The sequence below is a fragment of the Callorhinchus milii genome, unplaced genomic scaffold, assembly GCF_018977255.1.
Source record: "Callorhinchus milii isolate IMCB2004 unplaced genomic scaffold, IMCB_Cmil_1.0 Scaffold3, whole genome shotgun sequence".
Classification (NCBI taxonomy): domain Eukaryota; kingdom Metazoa; phylum Chordata; class Chondrichthyes; order Chimaeriformes; family Callorhinchidae; genus Callorhinchus; species Callorhinchus milii.
In genome coordinates, this window is record NW_024704744.1 from 83,192,133 (window position 1) to 83,206,720 (window position 14,588).

The 14,588-nt window shown below is 43.7% G+C and overlaps 1 protein-coding gene across 1 annotated transcript in view; it reads left to right on the forward strand.

Moving 5' to 3' along the window:
* The first annotated feature begins 1,960 nt into the window (after positions 1–1,960).
* LOC103177964 (polyribonucleotide nucleotidyltransferase 1, mitochondrial) overlaps positions 1,961–14,588 on the forward strand; it is a 36,756-nt gene continuing 24,128 nt past the window's right edge. The window contains exons 1-5 of the mRNA XM_042333152.1: positions 1,961–2,081; positions 12,138–12,324; positions 12,722–12,773; positions 12,866–12,923; positions 14,439–14,535. Coding sequence (XP_042189086.1) covers positions 1,961–2,081; positions 12,138–12,324; positions 12,722–12,773; positions 12,866–12,923; positions 14,439–14,535 — 515 coding nt within the window. The remainder of the gene's footprint in view (positions 2,082–12,137; positions 12,325–12,721; positions 12,774–12,865; positions 12,924–14,438; positions 14,536–14,588) is intronic.

A 14,588-nucleotide genomic window follows, 5' to 3' on the forward strand; every position in this document is an offset into this window, starting at 1 on the left:
AGTTTGCGTTTGCCTACAAGGTACACAGTCACTACACTTTGCAATAAAATCCTGTGAAGCGACAAGAAAGGCACTGTATCAAATGCAAGATTAATATTATTATTACAATGGCAGTGATTCTGTCACTAAACTAGATGACAATGTAATGTGGCTTTTACATTAATTAGTAATGGTAAGAGGAATTATAACGAATGTATTTTCTATTAAAAGTACCAGTGCTCAGATAGACCAGGCTGGTGAAGATGAAATTGTCACAGATTCCCTCAAAATATAATAATTCTTGCATTTGATACAGCACCTTTCACATCAGCAGGGTGTCTCTCAGGATTTATTGTTTAGTGTAATGACTATATGTTTTGTATCTGAACATGGCAGCTAATGTCGCACAAACAGCTATGAAGTTATCTGGGAAAGTTGAAGGCATTTTTCCGACAGAATACTAAGGGCAGTTGCTGCAAAACCTTTGCTGGTGGAAAGCTTGTCAGGTCTGCAAATACAATGACAGGGGCTTTTCAGATTAGCAAAAATCCTTTGTGAATTCTCCTTTAGTCAGTGCTAATACGATTAGGTGGTTTGCATTCAGTTCTGGTTTTAGGGAATTTCTTTGCACACGCCACAAGCCACGGAATACAGGAGATCCCACTGTTTTTCTTATGTCGGAGTCTCCGTGCGGAAATTCTTCCCATTTTGTCCAGTGGATTTGGTGCATTCTTCTCTTTGTATCATTAGAATCTGTTAGCTGAGGTGAAGATAATCAGACCAAATTGAGAACTCCACGCTCTCAATTGACAAGTTCACAGAAGAGTTCCCAGTTTATGAGCTGTTTATGCAGATAGGCCAACAACTCCCGACATGTTAAATCCCACAGCAGCCACATGCCTTCCTGCGTGCTGTCATTTTTTTTAACAAGTCAGTCTTTTGTTTAAGATCAGTGTTTACTTGCATCTCGGGAGGATCTGTCTGAGCTTGCAGAGAATCTCAGATATGAGGCTGTTAAAAAACCATCACCGGCATAAATTCTGATTCGTTTGAACAAATTATTTTATGTCAAGCTGTAGGTTTAATTAATTTTTTCACCAAGGCGGCAATTTATTCCATCATAACAGCCACAAAGCTTTCATGGGGCACTTTGATTTGAGGTTTCATAATACGTTCTGTGCTTCTGCAGTGGTAAAGCTTTTCAGAAGTAAAAAAATAAAATAATTCTTGCATTTGAGATTCCCAAGTCAAACTGGTAGTTCGTCGCAGGCTAGGTGTTAGGGATTAGTTAATTATTTGCTGACCAGTTGAAACTGGTTGTGTCAGAGGCTTATATAAAGGGGAGATTTGAGAGCGCCTCACTCAAGCAATAGAGCTAGGTGGCAACAGAGTGAGACTTCTGTTAAGGAATTTGGTGAAAGTGGGAACTTGGTGCACAGGGTGAAAGAGGTGTAATAGGTACAAAATATATAATATTTATATTAAAATAATATAAAACATGTCTGGGAATATGGCAGGGCAGCAGAGACCTGTTGCATGCACAATGCATGCCATGTGGGAACTCTAGGATGCTTTGTGTGCCATTGACAAACACATTTGTAGAAAGTGTCTCTGGCTGCTTGAGCTTGAGCTCAGGGTTTTTGAGCTTGAAGAGAAGCTGGTTTCACTGCATTGCATATGGGAGGCTGAAGAATTCATGGATCGAATGTTTCAGGAGGTGGTCACCCCACAGCCACAGAGGGTTCAGAAGGAGAGTGAATGGGTGACCACCTGTCATGATAAGAGGGGATGTGCAATGCAGAAATCCCCTGAGTGTGTGGCACTCACAAACTGGTTTGAGGCACTTAAAATCCGGTGAGGGTGTTGACAGCTCCGGGGGAGAGGAGTCAAAAGCAATTGGATGCACAGGGGTACACAAACCAAAGACATGACTCTGCATGGTTTGTTGCCTCCCTGGTGCCAGTGTTGAAGGCATCACAGAATGGGTGCAAAAATTCTACAGGGGGAAGGGGAACACCCAGAAGTCGTGGTCCATGTTAGGGTTCATGACATAGGAGGGAAAAAAAGGAAAGAGATCCTACAAGGAGAGTATCAGAAGCTAGGTAAAAAGCTAAAGAGTAGGATCTCAGAAGTGGTGATCTCTGGATTACTCCAATAGCTTTGTGCAAGTGAGTATCAAAACAGCAGGATCAAACACATGAATGGATAGCTAGATAAATGGTGCAGAAAGGAGGGCTTCAGGTTCCTGGAACATTGGGACCAGTTCTGGGGCAGGTGGAACCGGTACAAGGTGGATGGGTTATACTTAAACATGGCTGGAACCAATGTCTTCACGGGGAGGTTAACTGTGGAGAAAGGTTTAAGCTAATCTTGAAGGGGGAAGGGAATCAGAATGCAGCATCAGAAAGGAGAGTTACATAGAAGAGACGAATAGTAATGCAATAAGGAGTAGTCCAGAAAAGGGAAGGATTCGACGGGGGAGAAATGCAGAGCAGATTAAGTCAGTCTTGGAGTGCATGTGGGTAAATGCACAGAGTGTGACAAATAAGGTTGGTGAACTGTAGGCTCAAGTTGCCACATGGGGTTTTGATGAAGTGGTCATAGCGGAGACCTGGCTCAAACAAGAGTAGGAATGGGAGCTGAATATTCCTGCCTACAATGTATTCAGGAGGAATAGGGAAAGAAAAAAAGGAGGAAGTATGGCAAATTTGGTTAGTCCTGGAAAGGCACAATGTGCTAGAGAGTCCAAAAACAGAAACTATTTGGTTAGAGTTAAGGAGTTATTACTCTATGTATACCTGATGTATTAGGTGTATACTATAGAGCACCAAATAGTAGATAGGAGATAGGAGAGAGGGGAACAAACCTGCAAGCAAATTTCAGAAAGATGCAAAACCAATAGAGTAGTGATAATGGGGGACTTCAATTATTCTAACATAGACTGGCAAAAAATAGTGTAAAGAGCAAGGAGGGGGAAGGATTCCTGAAATGTGTGCAGGATAACTTTCTGAATCAATATGTTTTCAGCCCAACAAGGAAGGAAGCACTGCTGGATCTAGTTCTGGGGAATGAAGTGGGGTAAGTGGAGCAGGTTTCAGTAGGAAAGCATCTGGACAACCGTGAACACAACATCATTAGGTTTAGAGTACTTATGGAAAGGGACAAGAAACAATCAAAGGTGAAGATACTCAGCTGGAAGAGGGCTAATTTCAGTGAGTTTAAAAAAGGGACCTAGCCAAGGTGGACTGAAAAGAAAGACTGACAGTTAAACAGCTAACAAGCAATTGGAAGCCTTCAAGGAGGAGATAGTTCAGGGACAGAACAAATACATTCGCACAAAGGGGAAAGGTAGGGAATCCAAATCTCCCTGGATGAATAAGGAAATTGGGATTAGAATAAAACAGAAAAAGGAGGCTTATGATAAATGTCAGGTCCAAAATACAGAAGATAATCAAATAGAATATAGAAAGTACAGAGGAGAATTGAAAAAGGAAATAAGAGGGGCAAAGAGACTGTATGAGAAAAGATTAGGAGGTAAAATAAAAGAGAACCCTAAGGTATTTTGTAAGCATATAAAGAATAAAAGGTTAGTCAAAGGTAGGGTGGAGTCAATTTCAAGACTGAGATTGATAGTTTTTTTTTAAAAAGGGATATGGGGATAGGGCAGTTAAATTGAATTAGGTTAGAAGATCAGCCATGATCTTATTAAATTGTGGGGCAGGCTCGGGGGGCTGAATGGCTACTCCTGCTCCTATTTCTTATGTTCTTAAAGAAGACATTTTCTTGTGGAGGCAGAGGGCATAGCTGACGTACTGAATGAGTACTTTGCATCTGTCTTCACGAAAGAAGAGGATGCAGCCAATGCCATAGTATTGGAGGAGAGAGCAGAGAAATTGGATATGATAAGAATAAACAGAGAGAAGATACCGAAAAGGTTGATGGTGCTCAAAATAGATAAGTTACCTGGTCCGGACGGAATGCATCCTAGGTTACTGAGGGACGTAAGGTGGAAATAGAAGAGGCTCTGTCCACAATCTCTCAATTCTCCTTGGACACCGGGGTGGTACCAGAGAACTGGAGGGTCGAAAATGTTACTCCGCTGTACAAAAAAGGAGCAGAAGGATAAACCCAGGAACCACAAGCCAGTCAGCCTAGTGTCAGCAGTGGGGAACCTTCCAGAGACTATAATCCGGGACAAATTAAATTTTTGCTTAGAAAAATATGGGTTAATAAATGACAGCCAGCATGGATTTGTTAAAGGCAAATCATGTCTAACAAACCTGACAGACTTTTTTGATGAAGTAACAGAGAGGATGGATAACGGTAGTGCAGTTGTTGTAGTGTATATGGATTTCCAAAAGCCGTTTGATAAAGTTCCACATAAAAGACTCGTAAGCAAATAGAAGCCCACAGTATTAAAGGGACAGTGACAGCATGGATACAGAACTGGCTGGGAGACAGAAAGCAGAGAGTGGTGGTGAACGGTTGTTTTACTGACTGGAGGGAAGTGTGCAGTGGTGTCCCCCAGGGCCACTGCTCTTTTTAATCTGTATAAATGATTTTGACTTGGGTACAGGGAGTACAATTTCCAAGCTTGCAGATGATACTAAGCTAAGAAAAGTAGTAAACAGTGAGGAGGATAGTAGCAGACTGCAAGAGGACACAGACAGACTGGTAAAATGGGTAGACACGTGGCAGATGAAGTTTAACGTGGAGAAATGCGAAGTGATGCATTTTAGGAGGAAGAATGAGGAGACGCAATACAAGCTGATGGTACAATCTTAAAGGGGGTGAAGGAACAGAGAGTCCTGGGAGATTATATAAGTAAATCTTTGAAGGTGGCAGGACAGGTAGATAAAGCTGTTTAAAGAAAGAATATGGGATACTAGGCTTCATAAATAGGGGCATGGAATACAAAAGTCAGGAAATTTTGATGAATAATAAAACACTGGTCAAACCTCAGCTAGAGAGCAATGTTCAGTTCTGAGCACACACTTTAGGAAGGATGTCAAGGCACTGGAGAAGGTGCAAAGGAAATTTACCAGAATGGTACCAGGAATGAGGGACTTCAGTTATCAGGAGAAGCTAGAGAAGCTGGGATTATTCTCCTTGGAGCAGAGAAGGTTAAGAGGAGACTTAATAGAAGTTTAAAAATTATGAGGGATTTGATGGGGTGAACAAGGAGAAATTATTTCCACTGGCGGGTGGGTCAGTAACCCGAAGACACGGATTTAAAATGGTTGTCAAAAGAAAGAGTGGAGATGAGAAGAAATGTTTTCACACAGCGAGTTGTTTGGAGTATATTGCCTGAAAGGGTGGTGGAAGCTGATTCGATAACAACTTTTAAGAGAGAAGTAGATAATTATTTGGGGAGGACAAGTTTACAGGGCTTTAGGGAGAGAGCAGGGGAATGGGATTGATTTGGATAGCTCTTTTCAAAGAGCCGGCACAGACACGATAGGCTGAATGGCCTCCTTCTGTGCTTTATCATTTTATGATTCTATGATTTGGTGTAGCTTCTGCCTTCGCTCCACTGGGTCTGGGCTTCTACTTGTCCCCCGAGTCCTCCGCTCCACCATCAGCAACCATGTCTTCAGCCACTATGGCCCTGAGGCTCTGGAACTCCCTTCCTCGCTCCTTTCGTCTCGCCCCCTCTCTTCCCTCTCTTCCCACTTTCAGGTCTCGGCTGAAGACCTTTTCGACCGCGCCTTTGGTCACTTTCCTCACGGTCCCCCTGGCTCGGCCCCGTTACTATGAAGCGCTCTGAGACGCCATCTGGCGTGGAGGGCACTATATAAATCCAAGTTGTTGTCCAAGGTCCTTGAAAGAGTTGTTGCCGTCCAAGGTCCTTGAAGGAGTTGTCGCCTCCCAGCTGCGCTCTTTCCTCTCCACCCATTCATTATTCGAACCCCTTCAGTCGGGTTTCCGCGCTGCCCATAGCACAGAAACTGCCCTGGTCAAGGTCACCAATGACATCCTGACCATCTGCGACCAGGGCTCCCTCTGCCTCCTCGTCCTCCTCGACCTATCGGTAGCATTCGATACGGTCGACCACGCTATCCTCCTCCACCGCTTGTCCTCCCACCTCAACCTTCAAGGCCCTGTCCTTGAGTGGTTTAGGTCATACCTCTCCCACCGTCTTCATTTTGTTTCTACAAACGGCTTTTCCTCCAGACCCCACACTGTCTCGTGTGGTGTTCCTCAGGGCTCTGTCCTCGGTCCCCTCCTCTTCACCCTCTATATGCTCCCCCTTGGTGACATCATCCGCAGACATGGGGTTAACTTCCACATGTATGCGGATGACACCCAACTCTACCTTTCCTCCTCTACCCTCAACTCCACGACCACCGATGTCCTAACAGCTGCCTGTCCGACATCGAGTCCTGGACGAGAGACAACTTTCTTCAGCTCAACATGCGCAAAACTGAGGCCCTTCTGATTGGTTCGCGTCAGCGCCTCCGCACCTCAGGCGCCGACACCATCAGCATCCAAGGCTGCACTCTCCACCTCTCAAAGCCATTCAGGAACCTCGGCGTTTTGTTCGACCCTGAGCTGTCCTTTCTCCCTCAAATCCGCGCCACAACTGGCACCGCCTTCCATCACCTCCGGAACATCGCCAGACTACGGCACTACCTCACCCCTCACGCTGCTGAAACTCTGGTCCACGCCTTTATCACCTCAAGGCTGGACTACGGGAACTCTCTCTTCGCCGGCCTTCCCGGCACCTCCCTCCACAAGCTGCAGGTCATTCAGAACTCTGCAGCTCGTGTACTGTCCCGCACCAGGCTTCGCGACCACAGCACTCCCACCCTCGCTCGCCTCCACTGGCTCCCCATCCCCCAGAGGATTGATTTCAAGATCCTCACCCTCACCTACAAGGCCATTCACGGCCTTGCTCCCTCCTACCTCTCTGATCTACTATCCCCCTATCTACCTGTACGTACCCTCCGTTCCTCTGGCTCCGGTCTCCTCCACATCCCCCATCGGTGGCCGGGCCTTCAGCCTCTCAGCCCTGAGGCTCTGGAACTCTATCCCCCAGTGCCTTCGCCTTGCTTCCTCCTTTTCCTCCAAGGCCGGTCTCAAGACCTTTCTCTTTGACCGTGTCTTCAGCTCCCCTCTCGACTTTCTACCCCCTCCTTGCTCCCTCCCCTCCCTTCCCTCCCCTCACCATTTCCCCTCTGCTCGGATCCTGACCCAACTGTCCAGCGCCTTGGGACGTCCTCCCGACGTGAAAGGCGCTCTATAAATGGAATCTTGTTGTTGTTATTGTTGTTATCACGTCAGCGAAATGACTTAAAAATGCATCACATGATTTTAAGGTAGTGTGCAGTATTTTTACGCAAAATACAGATCATTCACGGATTAGTCAAGGTAATGAAGTCAAGAGTCAAGCAAGTTCCAGGAAGAGGCGTGAGCAGTTAGACACCATTTCATTATCATATATAGTTTTGCCAATGAAATATAGTCAATTCACTTTACGGTATATTCTGTGGAGTGCTTTGAGACATCTTGAAGATGTGATAAGGTCTTATATCAAATATAAGGATTATTATTATTGTATCATCTCTCACTATGTCAAAAGTTCGAGGCACCAACTGACAAAGCTAACAGGAAGCTGGACTACATTGGTAAATCAGTTGAGTTCAAATCTGATGTGCCACTCAGGGCATCTTGCTCAAGCTGTACAATGTTCTGGTCAGGCTGCATCTGCTCCCACAGAGGGATTTCAATGTGATAATTTCAACAAGAAGAAGAAGATTACATTTGTATAGCGCCTTTCACGTCGGGAGGATGTCCCAAGGCGCGGAAACAGAAGTCCTGGTGAGATTCTGACCTCTGTGGAACTGTACTGCAGTATGAGTCAAAGATACCCTGTGTGAGGGGCACCCAAACAAACACAACTTGCTGTTGTTATTGCTGTTGCACTGCATACACTTACCATGATTGTGGAGTCCTGTAGCTCAGTGGTTAGAGCACTCCCTTTGCAAGCGAGAGACCTGAGTTCAATTCCAGGCAGGACGAAACCTTGGGCAAGTTTCCTTACTCCACACAGAGCCTAATAATAATCCCTCCAAAACAATAATAAATTGGTCATTTTCAATCTACAACTGTTTGTGGGACATTGCTGTGTGCAATTGGCTGCCGCGTTCGCCCACAAATATACAGTCAATTCACTTTACAGTATATTCTGTGAAGCACTTTGAGACATCGAGAAGATGTGAAAAGCGCTATAACAAATGCAAGGATTATTATTATTATGATATAATGATTGAGAATGACACCTGGGAGTCTGTAGTTCAGCCTGGCTCAGTGGTAGCTCTCTCGCCTCTGAGGCAGAAAGCTGTGGACCTCAAAGCCCCAAGTTGGGGCTTGGAATCACATAGTCTAGATGACACTTCAATGCAGTGCTGCGGATGCATTGCATTGTTCAAGGTGCAGTCTTTGGATTAGACATAAACCGAGGTTCGCCTGCCTGTTCATGTGGATGTTAAAGATCTCATGGCACTATTTGAAAAGAGAAGGGAGTTTCTCCCAAGTGTCCCGATGAACAACCCCTCAAATAAAATTGGTCCCTCACTCCATGTTTGTGGGATATCGCTGTGTGCAACTGACTGCCACATTTCGCCCACAAGATACACAGTATATCCTGTGAAGGATTATTATTATTACCTAAACTTAATCCTTGTGTCATGGTGACCAGAACTCTATCCAATACAATATTACATTTATAAAGCACTTCTCACATCGGGAGGACAGTCAGGGATCAGGACTTGAGCAGGGGGGCGGTTGTGATCAGGAAGGGTGGAAGGCAGAGGGGGTAGGAGGGTGGGGGGAGAAAGGTGACCGAAGGAGGGTGGCCAAGGAAATGGTCAAAGAAGACAGTCTTGAGGCATGCTTTGAAGGAGGCAAGGCAGAGAGCGAGGCAAAGCGAATGTGGTATGGAGTTTCAGAGGGTGGGGCCAGAGAGGTTGAAGGCCCGATTGCCAATGGTGGGCTGTGAGGGGAACATAGAGCAGGCCAGAGTAGAGGGAGCAGACAGGTTGATAAGGGGTTAGCAGGTCAGAGAGGTAGGAGGGGGCAAGGCCATGAAGGGCCTTGAAGGTGAGGTGAAGGTGAGGATGAGGATTTTGAATGATTCTCTGAGGGATGGGGAGCCATTGGAGCCGGGCGAGGGTGGGGGTGATGGGATCACGGAGTCTGGTGCAGGAAAGGACACAAACTGCAGAATTCTGGATGATCTGCAAATTGTGAAGGGAAGAATTGGGGTGGCCGACAAGCAGGGCGTTGGCATAGTCGAGCCTGGTTGTACTGAAGGCATGTATGAGGGACTCTAAGTGTGGCCTGTCCAGAGCACTGTACAGACCGAGTCTGACATCTGGGGATCCAAACTCAACTGATTTAGCAATGTAGCCCAGTACCTTGTTTGCTTTTATTTTCTATCTCACACTGTTTTGAGATAGCAAGATACGATAGTAAAATGATATTTGTGACTGTTCACAATTCTTCCTGCGATTTTCACCCAAAGTACTGCATACAGTTCTGGACACCATGACATAAGGGGGCTACCTAGGCCCGAGAGGCAGTACAAAGGAGAGCAACTGGGATGATCCCCAGAGTTAGAGGAATATCTATGAGCAACGATTAGACAAGCTGCAGGTCTTTAGTCTTGAAGCGCTCTGAGATGCTAAATGGTACTACTGTAAATAAATACAAGTTGTTTTTGTTGCTGTTCAGAGAGGATGACTTAGAGAGGACCTTATGGAGGTATATTAAAATTTTAAATGGGATTGAAAAAGTAAACCCAGCACTTTAGGATGCATGAAGAAAATAGAACAAGAGGAAATAGAGTTGTAAAGGGAATTTCAGGGCAGGTAATAGGAAGTTTTTCTTTAACTCAATTTTTTCACCTCATAGTTGTTTGTGAGACTTTGCTGTGTGAAAATTACCTACCATAACAGGAGCTTACCCTGAAGGGCTTTGAAAAGTTTTGCTATTATCGGAGCTAAAAAAAAGTACAATTTACTTCCTCTTTTCTTCCTCTCTCCCTAATCTATAAACTCCTTCATTTTCTCCCTTGCCTCTTATCTTCCCTCTCAGCTTTCACGTAGCCTCTAGGTGAATAGAGTGGGAGCCCTATTCTGATTGCTGAGCAGATATAGAGGCCAGGATGGTTCAGGAAATATAGTATGAATTGGCTGGGTCTCCTTGATCTTGCTGAATAAAAAGATTAAAAGCATGAGATCTGTTTTTGGGGGGATGGTCAGCAAGGTATCTGACACACACAGAAACCCATCACCATGTTTAAGAATTTCCAAAACGAAACCACTGCAAGATCCACATATAATAATAATCCTTGCATTTGATTAGTGCCTTATCATATTGACCACATGTTTCAAGTGTTTCAAAAAATATATTGCAAAGTGGATTCACTGTATTTTGTGGCCAAATGCAGCAGCCAATTGAGCACAACAGTGTCCCACAAACAGTTGTTAATTGAGTATACAAATTTGTAATTGTTTTGGAGAGATTATTACCCCTGGAAAGCGATTCACAAATCGACTAACAACTGGGTTCCTATTTACTACTAGGTAAATAGAGACGTGTCGAGTGAGGAAACTTACCAAAGGTAAGGTAGGCAGGATTCCCTGCCTGGGAATCAAACCCGCTTGCTAGGCGAGTGCGCTAACCACTAGGTTATGGACCGCCACATATATATGGAATCTATATATATAGTTCTCACATGTCTGATGGAGTTTAATAATATTAATCCTTACATTTCATATAGGCCCTTTCACATCGAGAGGATGTCCCTATGAGTTTCATAGGATATACTATAAGATGCATGACCTTATAGGGGAATATAAACAGTGAAGTGAATGACCATTTTTTATTTTGAGTGATTGTTTGTTAGGACACTGAAAGAAACTCCCTTCGATTTTCGAATAAGCCCTGAGGCAGACAGCCATGGTTTAGTATCTCATCCAAAGTACAGCAAGAACCATGTTGTGGGGAGCCTAAAATCTTGGCATACTGCTGGATTTTAACCATCTTAAACCACACAATTTACACAATGAACACCAGCAAGCTTCTTGTTGCTTGTCCAGCTAGGACCGCTCAACCCATCATGGCTCGGCTTGCAAGGATCTTAAAATTCTGTACCTTAACTGTACTATACACAATATGTTCAATACTGAGGTTTGAGGGAGAGTGGTAAAAGTGCAAATGTTTTTTGCTGGATTCAGAATAAGGTTATAATTTTCATTCTGACCATTTAGTTTCCTTATCAATGGAAATCTAAGTGTAAAACACATCTCAGTAAAAACAGAAATCGGTTCAAAATAGGTATACTGTACCCAATAAATATGTCAAAGCACTTTATAATATATAACTAATAAGAAATGAAAGTGAATATTGTCATATAAACAAAAGCAGCCACCACTACCCCATAAAGCCAGCAATACCCCATAAACAACAATGAGAAGAGTAGCCAATTAATTTGAATTGGGGGATAAATATGCATTAACAGAGGAACATAAGACAGGATAACGGGGAGAAAGCTCCAAAGTAGACTTCAAGGTACCTAAATTAATAACACAATGAAAAAATGGTGTGATGATTTGGAAATAAATAATAAGCATCATATGTACAATACACAAAGCCATTTGTTGCACAACTGTCACAGCACAGAAATAAAATACAACACATAAATTTCCATGTGTATCATATTGGGAGGACAACTGAAGGCGGCTTGGCATCAAGTAGCACTGAAATAATAATAATAATAATAATAATCCTTGCATTTGATATAGCGCCTTATGTTGAATAGTCTCGTGGAATCTTTAATGTTTGCCGGTATAAGCAGATGAAACTTCGGTTTAACATATGCTCCTTCAACAATGCAGCATTCCCTCAGTACTGCAGTGACAGCCAGACTAGAGAGAGCTCAAAGTCCTAACACATTTCTGACACGAAGACAAGAGTGCCATCAACTGAGACAGGCTGACATCTAAACTCAAAAATAGTTTCCTCTCAGATCAAGTCCTTTTTATTTGGTCACGTTTACTGGCTCACGACAATATAGCAAAGAATAAAAAAGGAAAGATCGCGGCCCAGCGAAAACTATTGTTGCTTCAGTTCTTTGTTTTTCCCTTCACCAGTTATGATCGAAGCGTCAGCAGAGAATGTGTTGCAACAGGATTTTTGTCATGCCGTCAAAATGGGTGTAAAGCACACACAACAGGTCATACTGGCCATTCAGCAGCTCGCAAAAGATCACGGGAATGTCAAACGGACCCCTCAGAAGCTCTTTACACCCACCACAGAGGCAGTAGAATATGCAAGACAGTAAGTTCTTCTGTGATCTCACAGCTGATGCCAATTTTATACACTTCGCCAATGAATAAGAGCAAAGGTTAAGGCAGCTTTCACTCGGGTGAACAAACCAAAACCCACAAGCGTTGTGTTAACTGTTTTATAAGGGTCTTTCACTCAATAGCAGAACTCTTGCAACTCTGTTGAACAGCAGTTAGAATCTTGTTTGAAAAAATGTTATATGCTGCTATTAACATAGAACGGCCACAATGCTGTCGTAATATTAGCAGTTGCCACCAGTCTCGAAAAGGGGCTAGTCTAGGCCACACTGTCAAGAAGAGGTGCCAGTGTCTGAGCAGCCAGACTCAGCCGTGCCACGGTAGCTAGGTGATTGAACCCATTGCAATTATGTTTTGTTTCTGTTTCTCAGGCTTGCTTCTGAGAAGGTGCATGCGGTCTTTTCAGATTTCAGCCATGACAAAGTAAGTCATTCCTCCTCCTGTCACCGCCATATTAAAAAATAAATAAACATATTCATTGATTTATTGATGTGATGTGATTGTTTTTATTTAAGATTTCAAGAGATGAAGCCATTAACAAAATCAGACTTGAAACAGAAGAACAATTAAGAGGTATGATTGACAGATCTTTTTAACGATTTAACTTGTGTGGAGAAAAATTGCATGAAGCTTGCTCTTTCTCTTCCTGCATTTTTATCCAAATGTTTCCAGCGCTGTTTTCGGATGAGGAAGAGATGAGGGCTCCTAAGATGTTGACTTTACAAATGCCTATGATTTCCAGTATGGGATAAAAAAGAATAACAAATTTTCATTCCCTCTGTAACAATTGACAATTTTTAACACGTATGTATGATTACAGGTATATCAGGTCTCTACTAGATTAAATGGTTTGCTGAGATTTTGATCTAGCATTTTTTTGTGCTTGATTTCAAGATCCTCATCCTCACCTATAAGGCCATCCACGGCCTTGCTCCCTCCTACCTCTCAGACCTACTATCCCCCTACCTACCTGCCCATACCCTCCATTCCTCCGGCTCCGGTCTGCTCCACGTCCCCCGCCCCAATCGCCCTACCATCGGTGGTCGGGCCTTCAGCCTCTCAGCCCCCAGGCTCTGGAACTCCATCCCCCAGTGCCTTCGCCTTGCTTCCTCCCTCTCCTCCTTCAAGGCCGGTCTCAAAACCTTTCTCTTTGACCGAGCCTTCAGCTCCCCTCTCGACTCTCTTCCCCCTCCTCGCTCCCTCCCTTCCCTCCCCTCACCCTGACCATTTCCCCCCTCCTCGCTCCCTCTCTTCCCTCCCCTCACCCTGACCATTTCCCCCTGCTCGGGTCCTGACCCAACTGTGCAGCGCCTTGGGACGTCCTCCTGACGTGAAAGGCGCTTTATAAATGGAATCTTGTCGTTGTTGCTTTCAGAGCATTAAAATGTGTGCATTCAACAAAAACTCTGAATCAATTCTCCATCTTTCCTATATTTATTGCAGATAAAGCGGATAATAATAATAATCCTTGCATTTGGTATAGCGCTTTTCACGTCTTCTAGACGTCTCAAGTAGGCCAGTCTGAATCCTAATGTTAACTGGGATGAAAGCTACAGGTGATCAAAAGTACAGACTTCAGAAGCTACATGTGGATTAAGGAGAAGTAGCTTTTCCTGATACTCAGGAACCCTGTTATGTCCTTTGGTATAGCCTTGCTTTTTGTATTGTTGTTCTGTGGTCCCCACGCTAACCAGAAGCAAGATCCACCTTGTGTCCCAGCACTGACTACCTGGCTCCCTCTATTTAAAAAATGGCCAACTTCCAGGTTGTCGGATTGAGGCTGATGTCACTTCCTGCACAGGAAATGCTGCTAATATTGTTTCCTGTGCACTGCATTTGTGAGCTTTGTGCAGAAAATGCTACTGATAAAAAGTATATATTTAATGCATGCAAAAAGTCATTTCAGCACGAAAAACTTAAAAAAATCCAGAAGTTGGCCATTTTTCTGTGCTTCGCTTATAACTTGGCCACAGAGACATTGAACCTAGATGACCACATTGTAAACGGGTTGCCCAGTATCTATATTGCATTTGGGGAAAAAATTGTATTCTGTTCATTGCTAAAACAAAATTTTGCTTTGTGTTACAGCAAAGATTTCTGAGGCTGATTCTTATGAAATAATAGAGGCATTTAATGTCGTTTCCAAGGAGGTTTTCAGAAACATCATCATGAATGAATACAGAAGGTAATTTTTTTAATTTTTTTTGTGAAGCAAGCTTAAAAGTATTTTTTTAAAAA